The sequence below is a fragment of the Pelecanus crispus genome, chromosome 13 (genome assembly GCF_030463565.1).
Source record: "Pelecanus crispus isolate bPelCri1 chromosome 13, bPelCri1.pri, whole genome shotgun sequence".
NCBI classification, from domain to species: Eukaryota; Metazoa; Chordata; class Aves; order Pelecaniformes; family Pelecanidae; genus Pelecanus; species Pelecanus crispus.
This window is the reverse complement of record NC_134655.1, coordinates 8,583,246-8,609,743: the sequence shown is the minus strand read 5'-3', so window position 1 is coordinate 8,609,743 and position 26,498 is coordinate 8,583,246. Positions and strand designations below refer to the sequence as shown.

General features: G+C 40.2%; 1 protein-coding gene across 1 annotated transcript in view; it reads right to left on the bottom strand.

Annotated features, from left to right (window-relative positions):
* Window positions 1–2,048: 2,048 nt before the first annotated feature.
* The window catches only part of NRK (Nik related kinase), a 106,547-nt gene continuing 82,097 nt past the window's right edge, over window positions 2,049–26,498 (bottom strand). Inside the window, exons 22-31 of the mRNA XM_075720693.1 lie at window positions 25,053–25,226; window positions 24,069–24,198; window positions 23,520–23,678; window positions 21,742–21,885; window positions 20,300–20,434; window positions 18,104–18,204; window positions 17,406–17,555; window positions 13,969–14,128; window positions 5,027–5,166; window positions 2,049–4,252 (exon numbers count right to left, since the gene is read on the bottom strand). Coding sequence (XP_075576808.1) covers window positions 4,169–4,252; window positions 5,027–5,166; window positions 13,969–14,128; window positions 17,406–17,555; window positions 18,104–18,204; window positions 20,300–20,434; window positions 21,742–21,885; window positions 23,520–23,678; window positions 24,069–24,198; window positions 25,053–25,226 — 1,377 coding nt within the window. The 3' untranslated portion in view covers window positions 2,049–4,168. The remainder of the gene's footprint in view (window positions 4,253–5,026; window positions 5,167–13,968; window positions 14,129–17,405; window positions 17,556–18,103; window positions 18,205–20,299; window positions 20,435–21,741; window positions 21,886–23,519; window positions 23,679–24,068; window positions 24,199–25,052; window positions 25,227–26,498) is intronic.

Below are 26,498 nucleotides of genomic sequence, written 5' to 3'. Positions count from 1 at the left end.
TGAGCATACCTGAGAAAAAGTGAATTGGGCTAACCTGGCATTCAGGCTGATACACATGCATAAAAGCCAGTTCTTGTAGTGTCAATGACTGCAAGCTGTCATTTTGCTCTCGTTCCACTGCCCTCATCCCACTGGGTATTTGTGTAAAGAGAAAGGCGGAAGCACAGAAATTCACTTGTGAAGCTCATTAGCAGCACGCACAGCACAGCACCGGCTGTCACCCTTACTAGCGCTCTCTCTAGGCTGTCACCTCAACATCTTTATCCACTGCAAGGAAATGTATTCATTTTGTCTCTATAAGCAGATGTAGATGTTTCCCTAGGGATACTAACTGGATTTGGAAAGCAGTAACAAAGCTTCCTATGATTTTTTTTACAATAGTTTATACCAATATAACAGAATTTTACAAGCACAATACTAGTTTTGATTTTCAGAGTATTTTTTATTGTTTCAGTTGTACAGTTTCAACATTAGGGAACAATACATAATGTACAGTAAATAGCTTGCATGTTCCTAGGTTTTAAAGTCGCGTGTCAAGGTTCAGGCTGCAGAATAGACTTCACCATTCCTAAAATGAAAGCAGGCACATACAATACTATCTCACTGCAGTATTAGCGCAATCTTGTTTGTCAAATACAGCATTAGGAGCACCACCTGCCATTAGGATACTGCATGTACCAAGGGATTACTGATGTGGGTCCTTAATGTTCTGTCCTTCTGCCCCTATAGCATTTGTTCACATCAGTGACATAACTAGAAAGACAGACTGTTGAGCAGTTCACTCCTTGGTTTTTAGAAGTTAGTGAAAGGGTACAGCTAGACAAACGCCTCACAAAATGAAACTACAAATCTGATACATATTTTGCATAGTTAAATTTATGTCAGGATAAACTTGGGTCTCTGGAATTTCTTTTTCTTCCAGCCTTTGAACTTTTGCTTTGAGGTGAACAGTTACTCAGAACACTCTCATTCAGTGTTAAGCCCACCTGGTCATTCCAGATCCCTTTCCATTTCTTTGGTTACTTTCTTTTCCTTAATATCTCTTATCCTTTTTTTATTCCTCCTACAGCAATACCCTGTTCCAGACATCCACTCCCTCCCGCTTGGCTACTCCTATTTATTTTCTTCAGCTTTTCCCTCCTCTTCAGTCACTTCCACTCTCTTCTGTTACTTTTCTCAGCATCTCTGGGCTCTTTCTCATCTTCAACCACTCTGATTTTCTCTTGATAAAGAGAAAATGCCACAGTCTTCTCCTTGTTGCATCCAGTTGCTATTGCTATTTGCAAGACCACTTCTAAATCCTGTAAAAGTATTCACCTCTAAGGGCCTCATTCTTTCCACATTTACACATGGCTGTAACCCCAGTAATTCCAATGGTTTTACATGCAAAGTGACAGGTGAAAATCCAACCCACTGCCTTGAATCATAGCTGGAAATAAAAGAGAACTAATAAAAGGAAACAGAACGAAAAATTAAAATCTCAATGTAATAGTGCTCTCCTGAACTTTTTTTTTTTTCTTCTTGGTATGGAGCTAAGCATTTTTACAGGGTGTCAACTTGTTGTCACACTTTTGTGTTACAATAATATTGAACAAGTTTGATCACATTTGCTTCTTTAATCTGCTTATATGGGTTGTCCTAAATTCCTAATGTTCTCTGCTAAATTCTTTTTAACTAGTGCCTAACATCAGGAAAAATCTGCCTCCTACCTGTTGACACCAAAATGGGAAAGGGGAAAAATTCACATGCATCCCATGTAAAGCAGAGGCTGCTGAGACAAGCACACTTTAAAAAATATTAAGGGCAGCCTGGGTCAGTGATTGCTTATAGCACGAGCAGTTTTGCAAGCAAGTTTTACACACCTTGGGTACAAAGTGAAAGTTGTTCTTTCTTCACAGTCTCTTCGACTTTTTAAGTCAAGAGCAAGTAAGTTGTATTTCTGATTGTCTGCAAATTATTTTTTGCCTGTAATTGTAACTTTCATCTCTATTTCTGTCAGGGTTTTGGATTTGTTTGTTTTTGGGGTTTGGTGGTGGGTTTTGTTTGTTTGGGTTTTTTTTTTTTTTGGTGAAAGTTGAACAAAACAAACCCGGTGTTCAGTAGCATAGGGAGCCAAGCCATGTTTTGCTCATTTGCCCGGTCCTAGCATTGGCAACAGGTAGGAACATTACTACAAATAGACAGAGACTTTCTGTTTTCACACAGCTCTGCCTGAGCACAGTCTACCATTCAGAATTTAAGTCTGCACACAAGCTGATTACTTGCATACATTAAGAACCACTTTGAGGATTTAACTGCACATATTTTTTTAGTATGGCTTTAGGCTTATTTTTCTGTAAGTTAAAACATTTAAAAGGAAAATACTTCATAAAAAACACTATACATTTTGAGATAAGCTAGTGCTTGTGAAAAGTGCTAGGTTAGTAACTTCGGAAAGTGCAGTCCTCCACATAGCCAAAGAACACAGACAGCAACAGTGTCGGCATCTCTGATCTGCCTGCAGCAGTTGAGGTGCCAACACGGGGAAGGGAGGGGAAGGGTGATTAGCCCCTGGGTTGATTCTCTGCTGACATATACAAGGATAGCAGTTCTGGAGCTGATGGTTGCAATCTGAGCACCTGTCAGTCACAGCACAGCTGCTGACACTAACTTAACCTGGCATACTGTACAAAACAGCTACCAGTTTTAACAACTTTATTTCTCCCTTTCTTAGTCAACTTTGAATCATCAGCCTTGAGGTAGACGACCAGATATTCCAACACACTTTCCCTGCACCTTTCAGTATCGCATATTTCAAGTAAAAAAATATCTACTTTCAAACACTGTAAGTAGCAATTTCACTTTTGCCTACAGTGTCATCTATACTGTATCATGTCTGGAATGAGCTCTTTTGTATTACATTTGATGCTTTACATTTTCAAAGCACATCCAAAAATCAGCTAAATGAAGATTGCATTAAACCCTACAATTTAATCATAGTATATGGTTATAGTATATATATATTATACCTGTATAGTTTTATGGCCAAGTTACAAGCCCCTGAGAACAGAGTTTATGCAGAAACACTGGCACCAATAACACTAGTGGATGCAGCTTTATTTAGATGTAATTAGCATAGAAAGCACCTGAAATTATTTATATTTTCTATTTATAATAATTAACTCTTTGGATATTTTCATCGCTATATTAAGAATACATTTGTTAATCTTGACATCCATTATGGAAAGATTATATTTACACACAAATACATGACGACTTGATGCTGAAAGAGCAAGAAAGGAAGAAAGGAAGGTGCCTGATCCTGTGCCCTTATATACATGGGTAGTGCCTTTAAATCAACTCATATGAGCGTGGGTCCCGTGTTTGAGTAAAAGTTACAGGTTCAGCTCCATAATGCTTTATGCATATATGATTTTGACAAACTACTATTTAAACTATTTTTACAAATACATTCTACAGTAACTGTGTCTATGGGCTCAGGATCCAGCCCCAAGAGAAACATGAAGTCTGTCCCCTGCGTTTTGTACAATCTACCAGATGGTGCACGTGTCTAGAAGTAGCTGCTTTTACAACTGCAGTGAAATGTGCTTGTCTGCCTAGCACAGGGTATGATCCCTCAAGCGTCCCAGTCTGCGTTGGGCCCCATCATGAACAGTTGCTCTTTCGCCGACTATAAGACTTGGACAAGTGGAGTCTTGGTGAAACAGTAACAGCTTGCTTAAAATGCAAAACAAGACAAAACCCAATTCAAAATAAAGATATTCCAATTTGTCACCCAGCTTGTTTGTGGTTTTGTATCTACCTGTCCAAAAAAGAGAGAGACTTCGGTTCCAAATAACAACATTACCTCATCTGTCACAATGAAACTGTACAATTTTCAGAGTGCAGAAGCTTCTTATATTGGTTACATTCTTCATTAAAGTTGTTCTCTTCTAACACTGTGAATACAATCTTGGTTTGCCACACATTTTAGAAGAGAAACTAAGCATGTTTGCAATACTTTGACAGGAAAATGGAATTCTTTCCAAACTGAAAGAATATGAGTTTTCGTAAGTTAATAATGACAAAATTTTTGTAGGTAAAAAGTGCAAATTTGTGTATGTTACTTCCAAGCATTTTACACTGCTACCTACAGGGACTTTCAAAGCATCCTTCATTTTGATGTGATTTACCAGTTGAACAGTACATTTTGACCAAGTGTCATAAAGTATATTTGACTGCTGCCTCCTGACTGTACAGATGCAAAGAACACCTTGAAAGAGGAAAAAAAAGAAATGCTACTGTCAGTTTACATTTATGAAAATATTTTTACCCATAAAGGAAATCCGAGAGAATGCCACAGTCCCAAATACAAGGATATATATCTCACAATTCAATTTTAACCCCATGAGAAACTTTTTAAAGTGAAACTGTGCGTGTGGTACAACTGAGATATTTTTTGGTATATTTCTTTTCCTATTTGGAAAGACACAAGAGAACATTTTAAAATAATTACTTAATCTAAACAGTTTTGAGGCCCCAGTTTTCTAAATATGTCAGTGGGACTAAGCAGGTTTCACAGAACATTTATCAAGAACTGCTATATGCAAGAAACCACACTCGATTATCCATACTCTAGTGCCTGCAATATCTGAAATATTGGAGCACTGGGGTTTTTTTTTTTTTCCATGATGGCTGCTCTGAATTACCTGTAATTTCAGTAGCCCAGGACAGGCAGTCCTGTAGTTGGGCATTATCAGGGCCGGCTCACTAGCCCTCCCCACTACACCTGTTGTGCTGGAGTCTGGCCAGTCAGTGATGTCTGTATTTGTTATCACCTCTGATAGCAGTTAAGGCTGGGTGGACTAGAAGTTATAAAGGAGCTGGCTAAAGTAGGGTGGTGTGAAAGTGCAGATTATCCATAGTGAGTGCTTTATGGGGTCAGTGACTACATTTGCTTTGAAGTTGCAAAAATTAAATGGTCTTAGTGTCATAGTCAGCTATTAGTCGTTTTTGCTAAATCACCACACTGTAGTCATCTCTGTACCTTGTCATTTCTTTCACATAGAAATTTTAGCTTCTGTGCTTTCTTGTGCATAAATACTCCTTCCAGATTTCCTGTTTCCACAGAGCGTAGTTCAATCGCCTTCTCTCCCCAGCCCATGACCTGATTAGATTGAAGGTAAGCTAAAAGAAAAAAAAAAAGTCAATATGGATCTGAAGCATTTCTCATTGCTAACTATATTCTGAATTATTTGTATTTTAAGTTTACACAAAAAGCCTTGGGAACAGTAACTAAATTTCAGTTTCTCCTCTCAGACTTCTTTTAGACTCTAGACATAAATCTTAAGCATGCTACTACTGTATATCTGAATACATTATATATTCTGTACCACAAAAGGCTGGAGGAAACCTCTGAAGGGCATCTTGTTCAACCCCCACCCCCAAAGCAGGGCCAAATTATACAAGGTTACTCGGGACTTTGTCCAGACATGTTTTGATGGATAACTCACAACCTCTCTGAGCTCCTGCTGCAACACATCACTACTTTCAAGGTTAAAAATTTCTTCCTAATACCTAATTGGAATTTCTCTTGGTGCAACTTGTGCCCATTTTGCCTCTCATCCTTTCACTGTACATGTCCAAAAAAAGTCTTGACTGTCTTCTCTATATCCTCCCATTAGGAAGCTGGGTTTGTATTTACTACGGAGTACAGCTTAGTCTGAAACCTAAATACTTTTGAATCTGATACTATGGCATGATTAATTTGGTGTCCTTAGCTAATGTCTTCCCGTCACTGGTTACATGCAGTATCTCCAAAACCAAACAAAGATACTCTAGCACTGTGGAAGCTTACTATGTTACTCCCTTTATATCTGGCATTTAGATGAAAAATCAGAATAGTAATGAAGGAGTCAACGCCGCAGATTTCAAATTAGGCACAGTTTCAACGAAAGCCCTCTGATTAGTGCATGTACGGGCTTCCAAGGTAAAAACACATTAGTTATGCTCTATTGATAGTCAATGCTCAGAAATTGTTCTTGCTCAACTATGAACTGTTGTTTCATTAGTCCGAGAATTCTGGTACTCTGAAATGATGTAGAGGGAATGTGGGCAGTTGACTGGTTTTTAGCTTCAGTGGACAGTGCTTGCCTGCCCTATGTTATTAGTGTGAGCAGCATCTGTTCCTTAAAACCTTCCATGCTGTTTTAGATTTTTGTCTAAAAATTAAGCTTTCAGTACACCCTGATATAGGAAGCAACAGCCTGTGATCCTACTTTAGAAGAACAGCAGAAAATAAAGGCAATATGCTGAGTGACTGTATAGCCTTCTTCTAGCAGTTGTTGATTTAATATTAGCTTGGAATCCTTGCTTTACAATTCTTGTTAGAACAAGTGTATGAAAATTGTACCTCCTTGGAAATGTGTGGTTTGGCTACAATGTTGTGATTTTAGTTCCCTCAAAGTCTATGAATTTCCCCTAAATCTGTTTAGCATACTTTTCTTTCAGTTATTCTTTGTGCACACTGAAGGCTTCCCTGCCACTAGAGCTGAGAGCAAGAAAATTCTTTCCCAGTATCCCAGTCAAGTGGAAAGAGAAAGAAACCATCCTGTTTGAAAAGCAAAACAGCAGTGAGCCACTGAGGATAAGTGGGAGAAGAGAAGGGCGGAGGGGTATTTCCTGAAAAAAAAAAAAATCAAACACCTGAAATCAATACATTTTTAAATCTTTATGCTTCAGTTCCTAGGCTGTACAACAGGGCACTGCTGCTGTAAGCTGCAAGGAAACCCATCATTAACATTTCTGAATCACTGCAGCAGTAGCATGATGAGCACCAGGGCAGCACCCATGCAAAGTGCAGTTAGTATCTAAACAGGTAGGCGCGGACCACACATGAAGTGAAGAAGATAAAAATGATAAAATACTCAGACATTCGCTCTTTTTTGTAACAACTGACACCACATTAACCTTTTCCAACTTCGCTTTTGAACACAACAGACACAGAGGCACACTATGGTTCTGGGGGGTGGGATGGCAAGCAGGTGCATATATATAAACAGCATCAAAGTGTTCTATGGCTATGCTGTTTAGTATAGGTCATACAGGTCCAGCCACAAAGACCTAATCCACTCATAAGTCTCCTTATCTTTTCCACTACATGAAATCTGCACTCAAGTTGTCAGCATGCTATGGCTGTATCAGCTGTGGCCATGCCTTTGGCAGATTTCAATTTGATAGCATCCTTGCAACTCTCAGTAACAGCTTAATTAGGCTTTGTTGCAGCCTCTAGGTCATCCGGGATGGAAAGCCCTGGATGACTGGACCACTACTGCTACATTCAGAAGAGACCTGATCTCTAAGCAGTATTACTACAGGAACATAATAAAACAGATATACCAAGTTCAGCCACTGATGCTCTGCTAGCTGGCCAAGATACCGAGAACTTGTCAACTGACAATGGCAAATTTCAATTGAAATACAAGTAGCACAAAAACTCATTCTTGTAGCAGAATCAAGAAGTTCTTTCTCAAATTGCATCTGTGGAATAACATGCCAACAAAAATGGCCCCATTATACCATTTGTGGGCTTGTCCGGTTATAAGGATTTATCTATACATGGAAATTAATCTGGAGGCTAGCAGGCTGTGACTTCAAAGGTCAGTTCTGAGTCTTGATAATCTTCCCATGTGGGAGCACTTACAAGTGTTTCCTGTGCAGTGAATTGAGAGCAGATTAGATACTCAGAATAAAGTTGTCTTATTCTGGAACAAAAGCTCCTATACCACGGGCAACTTAGGAATAGTTATTTTGAGTCCACTTCCACCTCAATAAGTTTTAGATAAAAATATTGTATCCTTCCAGCTGGCAACATATAAGGGTGTTTATACTACACACAATGCAAGATTGTACTGGTTTCTAGCAACCCTGGACTTAGACAGCCACTCTGGTCCTTTGGAGAGTAGCTCAGCAGAAAAGGCATACACTGACTCAGACTGATGTGCCAGTATTGCTCAACATACTGGAACAAAGTTATTCAGAGTTGCCTGAAGTTCCCCTGCTTCACCCAGGTTACCGCATATCTTAAAAGCCCTACAGTCATGCATGAGCTGTGGCTCTTGTTACACCATTTACACCAGCATTACTCCCTGGACATCAAAAAATATATGCCATGAAGTTAGTATAGCAAAGTGAGCTCAAAATCAGTTTCTTAACATCATGAAAGCATTAGCAATGCTCTAAACTTGGGGCAAGACTTGGTATTTCCTGTTTACACTGTGTATTAACATTAAGCTGAGTAGAGCCCCCATTCAAGGAAGTGACTACTTCAAGGGGAAATGATTGAGGGGGATAGGAAAGGTGAAAGAAATTACTGAGCCATATTGGATCCATTAACTTCTATGAAGTATCATTGACATGAGCTAATGATCTCAGTCTCACACCAGCAGCATACTCACAGCCTGAATGAGGCAAGTGCACTTGGTACCACAGAACCCAGGTACTGCTACAATCTCACTTCCCTTCTTAACCTTTCTTTTCTTTCCCTTCAAAAATCGCTTTTCTGATCTCATGCATTGAATTTGGCTCACTGCCCTAAGCAGTTATTCCCAAGTGGCCTCTGCATGAGAGCAGAATCAGGCCAGCTTTTAGCAAAATATCATAAAATTGTGCTTTTCTGATTAGTGTTACAGAAATAGGGCAGAAAAGGCCCTTAATGTACCTTCTCTTCCACCCAGATCTCTGTGCCACATCAGTATCCCTTCTGACAGTTGTTTGTCTAACCTGACCTTAAAGACCTCTATAGCAATGGAGACTCCAAAAATTCCCCCGGCAACTGATTCCAAATAAACCAAGAAGTTCAAAATGAACAAACTGAACATGAATTAAAAGAGTCTGACCCACTTTTGCGTGCCCGAGTCATGATGGCAAACTCCATTTCACAGGGTAAAGGAGAGCGTATGCTGCTTTACTGAATTCCTTTTTGGAGACAGTATGTGCATAGGTGAAATTCAATGCAAAAAAAAAAAGCTACTGAATTTTGCTTTTGTATACATGTTTGAGCAAACTGCTTCAGGCAAGTATGCAGCTGGGCACAAACATGAAAAGGAGAATATCCAGTGATGACTTTGCTGACAGTAACAGATACCAGTGAGACCGTACAGATCTTAAAACTGAGTACACTTCTACAGAACCCTTCTTTGGCTCTTCAGTCCAGCCCAGTATGCTCTATGAAATCACAACTTTTGTTGGTTCCCCACTCTTTGGGAAAAGCATGTTTATTTATTTATTTTTAGACAAATGGAAGGGAAACATAGACATTGAGGATTGGGAATGGAAACAATCCAGGGAGATACCAACAGTGTCCCGTGATGTAGCAAAGCTTGTTCCCACTGAAACCCAGCGTCCAGTTCTCCAGTGATGTTGCTGATCACTGATTAGGGACCGATTAGCCACTTGCATGTACTTCTGCCTGTTGCCCATGCTTTAAAACTTACTGCCCCAAAGTTAATCAATTTTGGGTAGGAAAAGTGAAGAAGGAGTCAGTAACTTCTCTTGTGCAATTCTGTTAAACAGTTTTACTGCTGTTATTTATGTTACCTGGATAGAAGTGGGTATTCTTCTTCCTCTGGTCACAGCTGTGGAGAACTTTTACTAAATGAGAGGCTAGAGAGTCAAAATCAAGAGGGAAAAAAACCTAAGGCTGAATAAAGTCACAAACGGACAAATTAAGAAATTGGCCATAGAAGGCAGGTGGTTTTCTGCTGTATGTTTTGGTTAGATGGCACCGGACAAAGGGCTAACACATTCCCTAACAACCCCAAGCAAGCTAGGAATAAATTTGTGACTAAATCTTTTTTTTTTTTTTTTAAGCACGTATGTTTCTATGCATCTCTGTTCCAAAGCTTCTCTGCTCCCTGTTGTTGCTCACTCCTTTGTAATTATTCCAGTAGAACTGATAACCCAACCCAGAAATGTATCTGGGGTGACAGTTTGCTTGTTTGAATGTTTTCTGCTGTTTTCTGGGGCAAAAGTGCACAGGAGATCTGACCAACAAGAATCGTTCAGATATGAGCTGGACAGCAACTGTTTCAAGAACTGGTGAGTATGTTGATAGAGCACCGAGGCAGTAATTCAACCACCTTTTGGTAATGCTGTCTGTTTCTCTACATAACATCCTTTTTGCTTCTAATATGTACACAGCAAAAGTAACAAGGACTTTCATTGGTTCCCCATCTGGGAATATCCAGTTTTGTGCCAACCCTCTAAGACTACATACTGTAAATAATTCATTACTCACACGAAAGGGCAAAAGCACTCCCAAATCTTATCAACTTGATGTTTCTTAAAGCCCTTTTTAATCCTGTTTTATAAAAAGAAAATACTACAGCTATGTTTGTATTTAGCCCCACATGTGTGAAATAGCTTTCAGATTAAACAGAGAGAGAGTACTTCTACAATTTTGATTTCCCACGGGATTTGAGTTTCCTCTCTCCAATTTCTTATTAACAGATCGGTCGCAGAGGTCCCAACTTAAAGACTATGACAGTGAGCTATATTTAGATTCCCTGCCCTAAATCCATCAATTATAGTACAAACTATTTTTTATTTCTTGTAGTCAAGATATTCTCACCAACTACAAAAGTTTTCTTTCAAAAGAACTGTTTAAAGAAATAAAGAATGAGCAAAGGATGACTAGAGAGCACCCTGAGGTTAACGCAAGACCCTTCTATCTCTGAAACACAGACTAAAAATTTTGAGATAAGCTCATACAGACTCCAGGAGGTCTGAAATGGGTCTGGAAATTCCAGGAAAATGGGATCTCTTATGAAACTTTCAAGTTCCCCCTAAGTTTGGCCATGCAAATAACAGTTATTCACACTTCTCTCATAACAGTTAATGTTTTTGTCTGGAGCCAAGAATTTCAAAGGATCAAGAAAAATAATAGGAGCTAGTGGGAAACAATTATTAAAATAATAGTTAACAGAGTTCTTTGTTTAAAGTTTGAGTTGTATGTTGAGTTATAAGTTTGGTTAATTTGTTTTAGTAGAAATTATTCCAATCAGAAGTCAAATTAATCTTGTACTACATCACAAAAATTGACTATTTCTGTTCCAAAGAAATCCATTGCCGAGATACCAGAAGTGCTGCAGAGGCAGCAGAAATGCAAGGGTTCTCAAGCTAACATACTGGAAAACTTTCAAATGACAACTGAGAGGGGCTGTTTGGAGACTGCCTCCCTTCAGCTGTGGAATCTGCAGAAGTATAAACAATGGAAGAGATGGATGGAGACAGACACCTTTCCTTCCAGAGAAAGCCTACTGTCTTGCTTTCTGAGCACTGGGAGAAGTTCTACAAAGAGCTAGCTGTTTACTCAGCTCTCCTAACCTCACCATCCAAAACATTTAATCTAACTCACCGTCTGCTTCCTCAGCAGGATGTTTCATTACACCTGTCCTAGCTACCTGTCCCTGGGTGGGCACCACCTTCCCATTGGCGGTGCCCTTGTCTCTAGACTGACTACAGAGAAAATCTAAACTGTTCACATAGACAAGACTCCTAACTTCTATACAGTAAAATTCACCAGACAGGATGCCACCCCCAGAAGCATCTTCTCCGTCCTCTTCCTATTTAACTGCCCTAAAATACTGTAACAAAAATGCTTAGGCAATTTCATACTGATCGCTTATCATAGTGGTGTGCTGAAGAACAGGAGAAATAGCTGCATGAGCACGTGGAAAGGTGAATGTCCAAATGGCATTCCTTCTATTAAGATGTAATCAACCTTGAGAAATTGAGAGTATCATGCCTAGCCAGATGTATACAGAAGGATGTTTTAAATTAGAGTAATTAACTGGCACAAAAGATCACATACTCAGCTGGTCCAAAGTGGTGAAGCTTCATTCACTTCAATGCCAGCTGGGTACGTGCAAGGAAATTTTTACTGAAGTTATGGTAGTGTGATTTCCAGGCTACAAGAATACTTTACAGACCTCCCTCTCATATCTGTGGGTTTGATGATTCACTCCTTTCAGCAAGATTAGGAAGAAGAATTTAAGCGCTCTCTGGTCCACTTCCAAGGCATTCCTGCAAACTCTATCTAGATTAAGTGAAAAAGCTTTGAGAGCAGTCAGTGCCCAGTGACACAAACTGCAAATTTCCAAGTAGGAGTCATAGATCTATGCGACCCTTCTTGCAATACGCCCCTTTCTAAAGCAGGACGTAAGAAAGCCCTTTGTTCCTTATATATCATCCGTCTTTGAAACACACTATGTAGTAACATCGACTCTTTAGGACGTAGCATATAGTAAGAATACAACAACTAGAAAAGCCTGTAATAGTTACAAATAACATCCATGGTTTAAAAAGTATTAAACATGAGATTAGGGTTAATCTCTGGCAGGACACTTATATAAATGCAGCCAATTTTAAAATTGTTTCTGCCCCAGGCAGGAAAAAGGAGTTCTAACTGATGCAGTACATGTGGGAAAACAAAGGAGAGTTTAAATATTTATGAAAATTATATATCATATATGCATACCATAAAGTGGATAAGACATTACAGTTTGAAGAAAATGTTCATGTTAAGTAAGCTTGCTGCTTTTAATAAGGCCTAAGGAAGCACATCCCGTAATGACGTGCTTCTTGAAAGCTTCTGTCTCCTTCAGATAGCATTCGTCAGTGCAGCTTGCAATTACATTCAATATTTCTCATTAGAACTCTTCTTACCCTGGCTGAGTAATTGCTTTTTGATTATTAATTATTTCTTATGGTGTTTCTAACATTAATTTGGAGGGGATGTAAAATTTCAACATATCAAAGGCCATTAGATATTCCTGTGAAAAACGGAGAATTGACTTCATACATTTTAATTATGCCCTGCAGCTCTGAATACGGGCTGAAAACTGGAGATAGGGCTATTCAGTGAAGGGAAGGAAAAACTAGATAGTTAGCTTATAACCTTACACCTGGCTTTGGAAACTGAAACAGTTTTGTTGCTGAATTTTTATTCAAACAGTGCAAAAAATAAGTTGTCTTGTAAGGATTTGTGTTCCAGAGGTGGGCTTCTTGCCCCTCTACAAATATCAAACCTGGCATTTACTCAAGGGTGTTATTCTACTGATTTTAGTGGACTTTTCCTAAAACTGCCCAGCTAGAAGTAAAAGGAGAAAGGTGAACATCCTTGATTTTTCCCTGTGGCATCCAGTTTCTGCCAAGCTAATAACATGCTTTTGTACAATCTACGTGTCTTGGGCTTTTTTTTGTTTGTTGGTATGTTTGTTTTAAGATGCAGAAGAACAGGAGCGAGCCAGAAAAGAAATTAAAAGCAACAAATAATAAACCCAAAAATCTGCCTGTGGTGTTCTTGGTTTTCCCCACACCGTTAACTTGAAGCCCTCTGGGGAAGGTGAAACAAACAGCTGTCCTGGCTACAATACAACCAGAATCTCCTCCTGCAAAGCCAACTGCAAGCCCGGAGAGACTGAGAATCTATTAGAAATACTCTGGGCTGGCAGGACTGTGAATTTAAAGGGATAAAATTAAGGGGCCATTTGACAGCAGTTACAGACCTCTTCAGTAACTGACCTCTCCATAGTTGTGATTTGTTTTTTAGATAAAATGCTATGGGCTATGAACAATCAAAGTAGGAAACGAGCACCTTTTTTCCCCTCTGCAATTCACATAATTCTCTCTGTGAAAACTAGTGGTAAGCTGCATCCCCAGTGAAGTTGGGCTGTACAGTCAAGGTGTGATGCTATAAACTGTGACAAGAATACAAACTCTGTGATCCAAATGTGAACACCCTATTGCAATCATTGGCTGTCTTAACACAAACGTACATAAATCTGTTTACTCTTTACACATCTGGTTTGCTCAGAAGTTGCTTTATGTGCCATACAACCACTTGCATATGGATACAAACCTCATAAAGAAGTCAGGCTTCACGCAGCAGAATCTTATATTTAATAAAGTGCTATTTTTCATACATACCTACAGATGCTGGCATTTCTCCCCACTGTAAAACAGTCTCCTTTGTGAAATGCCCGTATATATCAATGTAGATGCCTTCATCTTCATAGGTGAGTAAAAGCTCCATTCCGCTGGTATTCGGGAGGATGATAATGGCATGTGGGCGAATAGTCCCCTGGATCTAGAATCATATTTTACCAAGATTTATATCAGACTGCAATTTTAGTGACTACATCAATCTAACTAGCTTGGCAGAGCAATAAAAAGAACTAGCTCATGGCTCATGGAAAGTGAAAGAAATGCCTGTTTTCAGAAAGGCTGTACCGTTTGCTAGCCAGCCTCTGAAATGGGCTTTCTTCCCTCCTCCCCCCTTTGACTATGACAGTGGGTTTGCAAACAAATCAGTGTTCAATGTTTCACTTTATATTTACCAGTATTAATTAGTTTCAAGAAGCCATGGAGCCACCGAGACACAATAATATTTACTTACTCACAAAATGCTTCCGTTACATAAACAGAAGAAAGGTGAAACAAATTTGAATTCACAATTATTTCAGAAGATGGAGGAAGGACAAAAGTTCCCACATTCAAGGAAATCAGTGCTTTCACTTTCCATGATATTTCCCTATCCCCATTCACAAGCTAAAACCTGTAAATTTAACAATATTTACAACAAGTTGAAAAGTTACCTGGACCTTTCAAATACAAGCCACTCTCCTTCCCTTCCTTCACTAAAAATCGTTCCCCATTTAAATGCTGTTCAGCATACATTTTCTGCATGCCACAGGGACAGTGCATTTCACTCACACAAATTATTTTAACAGCTGTTCAATGCACTAGAATCTCTCCCAGAAGCCAACATGCCCCAAGTGAAAAAAAAAGTCTGAGTATACAACCATGAAGGTGGGGGTTTATGAAAGCATTTTTGAAAGAAAAAGAGGACAGCCTTAAAAAACAATAACAAAGCATTTCCTTGTTTAAAGCACTACTCAAACCAGGATGTTAAATAGTAAATTAAACCACTACAATTAATATTTTTATAGGAAGCATATGACTGGAGCTTCTACATCATTTTCACAAGCCAGCAGCACACAGATCTTTTCTTCCTCAAGCACATACATTTACGCACACCGTAAGGGCACAATGAACAGTAAAAGAAGCACTGAAGCTGTACTTGCCAAACTGAACACACTCGGGCCAACCACTTGACTCCGTGCCTCCGCAACAACTATCCGTAACACTAGAATGGGTATCCAGAGTCGCAGAGCAATTTTAATGCGTTGCCTTGGTACTCGCATGAGCGATCGAAGCAGGTAAGAGATGAAGAAAGAGGTGGGGAACCAGGAAAAGAGGCTACCAGAAAGCAAGAGTATCTAAAGTCAGCCTGTTAAAGTCCGGTCCGTTGCCACCACAAAGCTCCTCGAGAGAATTATCCAATTCTAGCAGATGCTCTTTAAAATAATAAAATACCAAAACAGATAGAGCCACTGTAGCCGCAGATTTATTTCAGGTCTAAGACTCTAAAGGGAAAATATATTTTTAGTACATGCTAACTTCTGGTTGAAGAGCACACACAAATGGAGTCAGTCTTAAAGGTGCCCCACGTATTCGGGACAGTCACCTGGGAAATCTCTCTCATCAGGCACATAATTATATTTGCAGCCTGTTGAAAAACTAAAGCCTCTAAGAAGGTTCACTTTTTTCTTTGCCTTTCTTATCTTGGGCAATTATGCTAATGATCTTTTTGATAAGTCATTATTCACCTTGCTTAGCAACCAGCTTCCAGGGACAGTATGCAGGCACCACGCTTAGATTTATAAACTGATGCAAATTTTTCATAGTTGCATAGTTAACAAAGCTACTAATTGTCAGATTAAATAAAGCCTCTAACAAAACAAATATTAAGTCCCTTAACAAAACCCAACACAGAAATAAACAGTACAAGCTTTTAGCAGGTGATTCAGTTCGTTCTGAACAGCTAGAAAAGTTACTTTTTAATTAAGGTAAGTTCATAAACTTAACCACCATCCTCGAACATTGTGTCCATCAGAAACACAGGTCTGACAGAATTCGAAGGCTGTCACTTGTCAGAGCGATCAAGTGGCTTGCACGGGAGGCGTGGGTTTTCATTTGGTTTGAAAATGTGGGACTGAGAGTAGAGAAAAAGAAGTTAAAAAATGAAAGGGTTCAAGGTAGAGGCTGCAACATGGAGATCCGGGATGAGATTTCTTCAGACCTCCTGCGCGTAACTTTGGGACACATTGCCTTGGGATACAAGGAGGCCATGGCACCCGGATGAGCTAACCCTCTGCCCCTGTGGAGCTCTGTTGACTTCAGGGAGGTTTTCAAGTGTGCACTGACGTTTCCTTGCCAGGAGCCTCCCATCAGACTGGAACCATGGGAACCTGCTAGTTTTCTGGACCTAAGCCCCCAAGTTTCTCTGGCTTTTGGGACTCACAGCTTTGAAAAGAACTACCTAGAACAGCTAAAAAATAAGCAAACAAACAAACAAACAAACAACAGATTAAAACCATAGCACAGACTTCATATTGGACAGCCCCATGCCAGTCATTCACTTCTGCAGGGGAATTACTTTGCTCTTATCTGAGTTCAAGCAGGAATTTAGTGATCACCATCACCTCAATGAACAGATGCACAATGCAATATGTACACATCAACCTGAAATCAACATCTTCATGACAACTTCTTGACAATCTAATGAGAAAATCCTGAGGAAAATGTAAAAATTCTTTTGAATTTAAGGACTGATTTCACGGGCAACTGAACAGTAAGGAGATCAGCAAATTTATTTAGTCTGGAAGTTGGGTTTCTGCAAAATCATGACTGAAAGGCAAATCACATTTTGCACACAGACCCTGGATCTGTAATCACGTGAAACAAATGCAACTTTGCTCCACGGTGAAGAAATTGGGATTATTCATGGGTGCACAGGTACACCTGGCTCCTCTAGCTACCGGTACTCATTGGTGCAAGCGTAACATGCTTGCAGTGCATCAAGATTAAAATATGTTGCAACAGTCTTTCTAATCCAGGCCAAATTTCAGCTCGATTCAGTGATAATTTAATCAGCTTGTTAGCAAGATTGAAAAGTACAGAGGAAGATTGTAAAAGTCACCTAAATTCATGTAGATATTATTGGGTCTTTGATTGCTTAAGAAGTCCTCAATTTCCAGGATAAATCAATTAAAAATAGTATTATCCATATAACAGGCTCTCTGACATTAAACCATTAAAAGTGATATTCTACATGTGATAAAAGCCTTTTAACAGAACTTCAGTGTTGTAGAAATATGTGAAAAATGGTTTTCTATTAGCTGGCATACAATAATTATTCTCTTACCCTGTCTTTTGAAACACAGCACAACTCTTAACCTGATCATCATCAATATACAGCCCAACAAACAGAGGCATTTACGTAATTTTTTGGAGTATCTTACGTGTGTTGGAAGGTACAGGTCATACACAGATCCAGAGTCCACATCAATAGCATGAAAGCCTACTAGTGAGCCATATATGACTTTTAATCTTTGTCCATTTTCAACGGTCAGGTCAACCGACAGTGGTTTGTGATGAAGTGAGGTAAAGGACTGGAAAAAGAAAAATACACTATGTAACACAATAAAGCTGCTGGCTTACAGATCTACATGTATGATCTTAAGAATTTTCAAAACTCAAAAAGTTAGACAGCTATTTTTAAATAGTTAAATAGTATGTTACATTTAAGGAGCTAAGTATCCATCATCCACTGAGCTGCAAGGGGAGCTGGATAATTCACTTGTGTTTTGAAAACAATCCAGATTCTAGAAGCAGACCAGGTGAAAATAAGGCTGAGTACCATTCATGTTCAATTTTCTCCTCTTTTGAGGGAAATCGGCATCAACTTTGTGAACTCAAACGTACATTTTGGCACAGCACTGAAACAACTTATTCACATCTAACAGAATCATGACTGTGACAGTTTTATGCCTGCCATCTCCAATCTATATCAAATGAGCTACATTTTCTTTAAAAGAATACTCATTTTATCTTTAACTAGAAATAAATGTTACACAAAGCATCAAAAAGCAAAGCAAAGAGTCGATGAGAGACAATGAGAGACAGTGCTACATCTGAACCAAAGTGAAGTTTCACTTACCTTAAATGCCATGAATTTGTGATAAGGCTTTGGAGCCCAAGCATAAACCTCCACTGAGTTTTTCAAAGCAATTACAAGGAATTTGATTCTCTCATATTTTACTGTAATACAAGAAGAACAATTCCTTAGGTACCAGACAGACACTTAAATCAAAGACCATCTCATCACATGAAATAGTTTCAGTGGACTACTCGTAGAGGTAGACATTGTCCAGCAAGGGAGACTAATGGATTCTGGACATCAATGTTTAACATCACCAGTGACAATACCTTGACTGAAAACCTATAGTTCGTTTATTTTCAGTAAAGCCAGATGACTGTTAACAACATTTAGATATTGCTTTTCATATATCTAGGGCACAGGACGGGGGGAATCTTACTAGTCAGAAAAAAAGGTCTTAACCCTGCAGCTAAGCCAACCTACTTTATTTTTTAAGTGTGAACACACACCAACATTGCTGGTTGTGAATAAGCTACTTTTGGAGGAATGGCGGTCGTTGGCTGAACAATTCTGTTACACTCTGCAGGATGAATTTTCATTTCTCTGTTCATATGTGGGGTTAAATCCCCATGTGCTCATGTGGGCAAAGAAATCCCATGTTTCTGAGATGAGTAAGCATTAAGAGACGAGCAGTTTCTCTAAGTTGATTAAGGTCATGTTGAGCCCATCGAGCATAAATGAAGAATCACGCATTGAAAATTCAGAATTCTTAGTACATTCTTTTTTCACTCTGCCAGAGACAAGCATTTGCTTTGGAAACAGAATGCTAGGGTATTGCATCCCAATGCATTCACCCTTCATTTTATATTCAGTGTCTGCTTGGCAGAGCTTTTTAAAAGATGCAGGTGTTACGCTACTGAAGTAAAGTTTGTCTTCTGTGGGAGGAGGGCTTGATCAGACCTTGCTCCTTACAAAAGGAGCAGTTCACACTGGCCAAACCTATAGCAGAGGCATGAAGAGTGGATAAGGATGGACACTGGTCAGGAAAATCTCACACAGGCAGAGAAAGGAGAGGAAAAAAAAAAAAAAACAAAACCACCAACAACAAAAAAACCCCCCAAACCCCACCAAAATCCAGAACACATCCTTTTCCTCTACTACCTGGACAAATGGCTGTGAAATCAAAGGTCAAGATGCAAGAAGATTCACCAAGAGAAAAACAACAGCAGCTGTTTTGTCAAAGAAGTAAGAGTGGCTTGTCATATGTAAACACAGAAGCTCCTACCAAATGTTTGCCTAATTTTAGGATAACTATTTTTTTTAAAAAAAAAAAAACAACAAAAACATACCAAACCCACAGATGAGCAAGTGAAGTAGAATACGTGGGTGCTTAGCTATAATCACAAAGTAAGTAACAACGCACATCTGTTTCACATTCTTTCTTGGATTTAACCCTTGCCACTTATAAAGCTGTGAGATATAAACCCAAAAAATTGTCAAGCAAGGTATTCGTGAGAGCCAGCCACCTCACCATCTCCTGCACTCCCCTATATCATTTCTCTATTTGACTTTTTTCAAAGTGCCACTTTCATATACCATCTTTCACCAAAGGAAAACTTGTGCCATACATCACACCCCCTCATGCAGTTTAATGACAGAAACTATCACAATACTGATGTTCCTCTTCAAGAATGAACTGCCTGAAAGCCAAATAAAAGCAAGATGGTTTTTCAACTGCTACGGTACCATTTCCAGTGTGTAAGTTTAAACAAAGATATATTTAGGTCTTTTATGATCTAGAGACAGGGATGAGCTGTAGCACATCCAATCTGATCTACCTATGGCATCCTACAAATACGATTTACTAGCACCTTACTAGTCCAGTTTCTTAGCAGTTACTTGGGGCCAGGAGGGAAGCTGAATGGCATGGAGGCGGAAAACATCAGTCTAATTAATACTTCAAGTAACTACACAACTTCTAAACCACTGACTGAGCAACAGACCAGGGCTGGCACTCCATTCTTCCAGCCATCACAGGGAACACCCATAACATCATCCGGTAACTGCTGCAAGAAGAGATGCTACCTGGAATGACAGGGAGCAAAGCATCTGCTGTGTAAAACAAGGAGATTTGAAAGAACTCAGGAGATATTCAGCCCAATACAATCCTGAAACAGAGCTGAAGAAAAATGCTGGCGTCACAAGATGCAAAAGGATGGTTAAGCAGCTCTTCAAGGAAAAACAAAAAGTCCTTACCGACTTTGTAGTGTACACAGCCTTCCAGGTCACCCACAGACACCCAGCCTTGCCGTTTCTCCACCTCTGGATCATTGCGCAAAATTTTATTTCTCAGCCATGATAAGTAATATACCCTCAACTTATTCTTCTTCCCTAGGATTTGGAAAAAAAGACAGACATAATGCTTTAACTCACTGAATACAAACTCTCCCACACTCTTTTTTCTTTTGTCTCCAAAAAGCCAGAGTTTTGTGACCTTGAGTAGCGTGGGTCTTTGTGCCTCGTCAAGGTGAGAGAAGAGTCCAGCAGCACAAAAGAAAAGCCCTGCGTGATGGTGACACGCAGGAGGGAACTGGAACATAAGCAATCCTATGGCATTTGGCAGATGTGCGCTTGCCTTGTGACTCAACCTTCATGCAAGATTTTCACACCTGACTAAAATTCTTCCCTCGGGACAAAGAACAGGTCTCTACAGACGCACGTATTATCAGAAATAATCACACTATCTGGCATTTACTCTTTGATGTGAAGGAAGGAACACAGGTATGGCCTGGTATGGCCTACAATGGCCATTTTGAATAAATGGCTCATTTAGTTCTAATTAACTGACAATCTTCATTACAAGTAGCTATTTTCTTTTGGATGCCTTTCCAGGTGAGAATTACTTTGACATCTTTCATCTCAGTCAGTCTTGCTGTTGCTTTAGTTCGTAAGTACATACAACCAAGGGCAGTCAGGGATCACAGATTAGCCTAAAAAAGGAGGACTGTGTCACATAGGAAATTGGCCCTGGCAATATGGGACAAACAGCTCTCACCATCACCTACCACAGTGAGTCTGGATTGGAGACAAGGAGCTGCCACTCCTTGCTGGACCTACAATTCTCACCTTGTTATGTACTAAGCATCCTTTGAGGCCACTCTCATCCATGGGGAATAAGGGCCTCAGTACGTCGCAGGGCAGAGTCCAAGCTGTTTGTCAGCAGAGGTTGAAGACACTACTCCATTTAATGTTACTGACACTTTCACAGTATAGAACACTCTCATACAGCTTGTCGAACACGGAATGAGGTTATTTAATGATATTTTAATAGAATTGCGCTTAGATAGATGCTCACCCATCACAGAAACAAGCAAACAGACTGACAAACTGTAACTCGCTGAGAACCAGTTCACTTTAAGGATATGAAACACACTATTTCACTTCCCACAGTGAAAGTGGGAAGCGTTTCACTTCTCACAAACCATTTTGCACATTAACCAGGTAATGAAATATCCCAAAACCTCTCTGAAATGAGAATGCAAATATTAAAAATTCAAGAGAGTTTTCCTCTTAACAAGAATAACCGTCCTGTGATTTTCTGTAAGAGGAAATTCCTCAACCTAGTTTATAACCTAATTCTTCTTTTTAATTGCTTCCAACCCCAATGCAGGTCAGATACTTTTAGACACTGAACTAACCTGATATAGTAATTAGCACATTGAGTCCTTCCAGAACATCCATTTGCTGGAACCGTCTCCTTGTAATCAGCGAATAAACTCTTCCTTGCCCGCTTCTGTCCAGCAGCCACAATCCATTCTCTGTTCCCACCAGTAAATTGACTCCTGTTGATACACGGAAAAAAAATCACCTAACGATTCAGAGGCCACCAAGTGTTCTTTCTTTTGAGAACTGATTCTTATTTAGTCTCACTTAATGGTACCTGAAAATTTCTCTGTTGCTCTGTGGATGAACTCCCAGAAGAATGAATAGAAAAAAAAAGGATCTCGCCATTACAGTTTTCACCCAGCAGAACACTTATATGCCCATGTAACTTGAAGGATGAGTAGTTCCACTGACGTCAATGTTGATTTAAACAAAAAGGAAAATGCTTTGTGAACTCGAACTTTTCAGGTGACCTTGGAAAGTGCCTGTAAGCACTGCAAAAGTCCCAGTCCAGCACCATTCCACTGGCAACACAGGAGATCCAACTAAATGATCTAAGGGTCTCTACTGATTAAAAAAAAAAGAATCCCTCTTTCCCCAAATACAACACTCAAATCACAGGAGGACCAAACTTGTGGGCAGAAGGGTTGCTGTTAAGAGGAAGCGGAGTGTTTGTTTGAAAACAGTCTGTGTTTTGCAAGAATGCTTTCAAATGCCAAATTTAAAGGAGTTAATCCATCTGAAATCCAACAGCTCCCAAGGAAGCGAAGACTCCAGTGGTTCACTGACATCAGAGGATGTCAAAAATTGTGTTCGGCTGGCATGACAGCTATGTTTCCTAATCAGCAGGTTCTAAAGAAATGACATGAGGTATCCTGCTGTGACAAGCAACCTCCTCTACTGGCAATGCTCTAACGAGTACCTGGTGCTCTTCAGCCTCAACGCACATTTAATAACAGACCTTGCACACAGCTCTGTTCTTAATTTAAAATCTTGGACTCCTACAAACATATATTACACAAAATCTGTGAAGCTGTAAACTGGAAATCTACATTTCATTTGGATAATGTTTATCTACTTCATTCATTTTCCATTCCAGACTCAAAAAGTGAGGAGGAGTAAAAGGCTGGGTGAGTCCCTTAGAATACGTCTGTTCTTCTGAAGTAGAAAGATGGTTAAAACAACTCAAGAGCTTAGCTAGTGTGAGACTGGGACAAGGTCTACAGTTGTTGAAAACTGGTTTGACTACACTCATCTTGGTTTTACACCATGTGAAGCTGACCCTGTAAAAAGGGTGATACAGTGAGGTTCTGAGTAAGCACTGACAGCAGGAACTAAAGAAACCAAGCTTTTGGAAAGACTGACACCTGACCTGCTTCAGATTCTTGGAATACCTAAGACACCTGACAGCAAAAGGCTTCGCGTTTGGATTATTTCTAAGGGTCAGGGTTTAGTGTGATCAGCTGTACTCATATGCAGCTAAGACAAGAGTAAGTATCATGAGCCGCACAAGTTACTAGAACATTTGCAACTTTTGGCGCTTCCAACGAGCACAGTTTCAGTTTGGTGCCCAATCAAAACATTTTCTCATTCTGATGCACAAAATCCTTTGCAACAGTAAGTCATCTGTTTGCCATCTTCTACCAGGAAGGCAGTGTCATGCGAGTGACGCAGGTATCTACTCAGTGATCCACTCCAGGGCTTTCTGACAGGAGAGGTGCAATACAACTGTGAAATCTGCCTGGCATATACTGCCAGCCTCTCCTGCTGCTGCCTTCCCTCCATACACATGCCCAAGTACTTCTGAGCTTACCCCACAAAGCAGCACAAAGGACCTCTGAGTTGAATTTCTTCTTGTATTTACGGATTTCTGGACTGTCACTCTGTGGGCGGATATTTGTTGGGTTGACGTTGACAACGGAGCCCTTCCTTGCATTTTCTCTCCTGACAGGCTCAGGTTTTGCACTAGATGCTAGAATGAAAGACATATGCAATCATGAAAAATGCAAGTGGTTGGCTACATCTCATATTTGACCTGTTGATGGCAGAATGAAAGAAATCCCAGAGGGGTGAGAAAACACCTTGGGAGCATTACATAGCCAGAGAAAAAAAACCCATACATCTGGAAAATTCCTCAGGCATTCCTGAGTAAGCGCTGTGGTAACACAACAACAGAGCAGAGAAAGCCACATCTGGAAGAAGGGCAGAAGCAGTACAAGGAAAATTCATAGCAATGTGGAGTTTCAGTTTCTGGAGATGTTACTGATAGTTTCCATTTCCAAGCAATAAGCTCTCCCTCCTCCCCAAAAAAAAAAAAAGAAACCCGGAGTGACATTTTATGAGAAGGGTGAAGCGTACTCACAAGAACTACAGGAAGGTCCTACTGGACTGGTGGGAGGGGTGATTGGCAGAAGTCTAGGATCTATGAATGAAGTAAACGATGTTGTAGATGATGTACTGCTCTTTGAAGGTGTGCTTTCAGTGGACGGGGTCTACAATGAAACACAAGAGCTGCTTCAGGAAGACAGTTCTAGGGGAGCAGACAGCACACAGCAACGCAGTGCCTCTGAGGTTCAGAAGCAATGGCATGCGGCATGCTTAGACATGATGAACAGCCTTAAAGCAGTAGATACATGGCACAGTTCAGTGACAGAAGAGGAGGCCTGAGGAGGGAGTTGTGTCAGGATGCTTAGCCAGGCACTGCGCTGCACTGAAATAACCAGTCCCCAGAAGGAGAGCACATCGATCACTCCCTGCTGTCTCAGCTGCAACAGGGCATTGCTCACATCTCTTTGCAGCAAGAAGGACGCTGTTGCCTCAAGTAAGGCAGTTTAGGACGTGACCCCTGCCAGAGCTGTTATCTGCCTCCAGGGACACGCTTCTCCCCAAGAGACCCCTGCGCTCATGGCGGTGTTCGAGTCCCCTTGGGGCTGCCGAGACACGCTGCCCTGGCCCCTCTGCACTCCCACCTGACACTTGGATGGAAGAAAGCCAGGGACAATGAGCAGAGGCAGACGAGAGTGCTGCGTTGCTGGCATGACAGGTAAAGGAGCAGAGGGTACAAGCCCTTCTAGCTCGTGTAAAAGGGGAGGAAAAAAGGAAGGAAAGAAAAGGGAGCAGAGAGAGAGATGGGGGCAAACAAGTGGAACAATAAAATCTGTTAGGGAGCTCAAGATTTCTTATCCAACCCCTAGGTAAAACTTTTAAAGAAAAGAAGGGATGTGGTGAAAAATTTCATCATAAAAAGAGACAGAATAGATGAAGTTAAAAGGCTCCAAACCTCAGGCTCCTAAGGGCTGGAGGAAAATGATGGTACAATTCATTCAATTTCTAATTTATCTCTTACCTTGTTCAGAGGTTTGTTCTGAGGTTCCTGGCTAGTCAGTGGCACTTTTGGTGGGTTCACAGAGGAGTCTGAAATTTGGCTTTGCTGGAGGAGATCTGGCAGGAGATAGTTCTGGTTGTTTACACTCCAAAGGCCTTCTTGGGTGCTAGAAACTTGTTTCCCTAAAATCTGATCCTGTACACGAGAACATACAGTTAAACTCCACATTTAGCTTACTTCCAATGCACTATGCATCTCCTGTTAATTAGGACAATAAGTAATGAGCATATGGGGAGGGGTGATCTGCATGATGCATCATGTAAAGACAAACCCTATGGAAAGATTAAAATAAAACATTAAATACAAAAGTGCGTGGCAAACACCCGAGGCATCAACACTGGCTTCCACTCCTGAAGTGCTCCACAAATGCTCCTCATCTATTTTACCTCAACCATAGGTAAAGAAGCAACTTTATCCTCAGAGACACTTGGGACAGAATGAAAAGACTTGTCCTGATGTTACAGATCTGACCTCTACCTACCACAGTCAGAAGTAGGTACTTCTCGGTTCTGGACCTGCATTTAATTCAAAGCCCCTTACCATTCATTTCATTGCTACTTTCCATTTACTGAATTAGGAAACCTTATTCTAGAATGATGATATTCAGTAGGATCCAGTATCAGCATTTCCAGCACAATGGTTTTTGGTACTGCAGGCCTCCTTACAGCATCCTACCAACTTCAAGGAAATACTTGGAAACTATGTGAGGTGTGAGGCACCACACAAGCTCTCTCCCCATTGGCACAACATATGGAGTCAGAGGTTGGTTTCTGGGAATACACGGCTAGAAGCTTTGAGAGGAAGAAAGATGGGACGTGTAAAGCAAGCAGTATCCAGATGGGGAGGGCAGTGCAGAGGGATCTACCCCTGGCCATGATCGGTCAGGGTACCTGAACACCATTGGCACTGGGATGTAGAGAGTGATGGGAGCCAAGTGTTACACTAGAAAACTCCTCCTGAATTACACCAAAGCAAAAAGCACCACCAAACTCGAGCAGCTTCTGGCTGGTTGAATTCAAGGCAAGTCTGTACATTGTACTGACTTTAATAAACAACCTACTGAAATCAGATCAGCTTTTTTGAATGCTGGCCAAAATATAAACAAAAAAAAAAAAAAAAAGTAGATAATTCTAAATGAAAGACATTTGTCTTTTAAAAGCCAAGTAATTAACTTGAAATCAAACTGATGCTCTAAGTATTTTACATTTTAATTTAGATATAAAAAACAAAACAAACCAAAACATACATGTCAGTATTTGAAATTAGGGGATCAAGACAGTATGGGGCTTTTTTGTTCAGTTTTGAGTCAGATTCAGCTGAACTGAACCAAAACCCCATGTGAATCATTTGGGCAGTGTAGTACACCCTAACCACTTCAAACCAGTTCGTGCTGATGGGCTGGGGAAA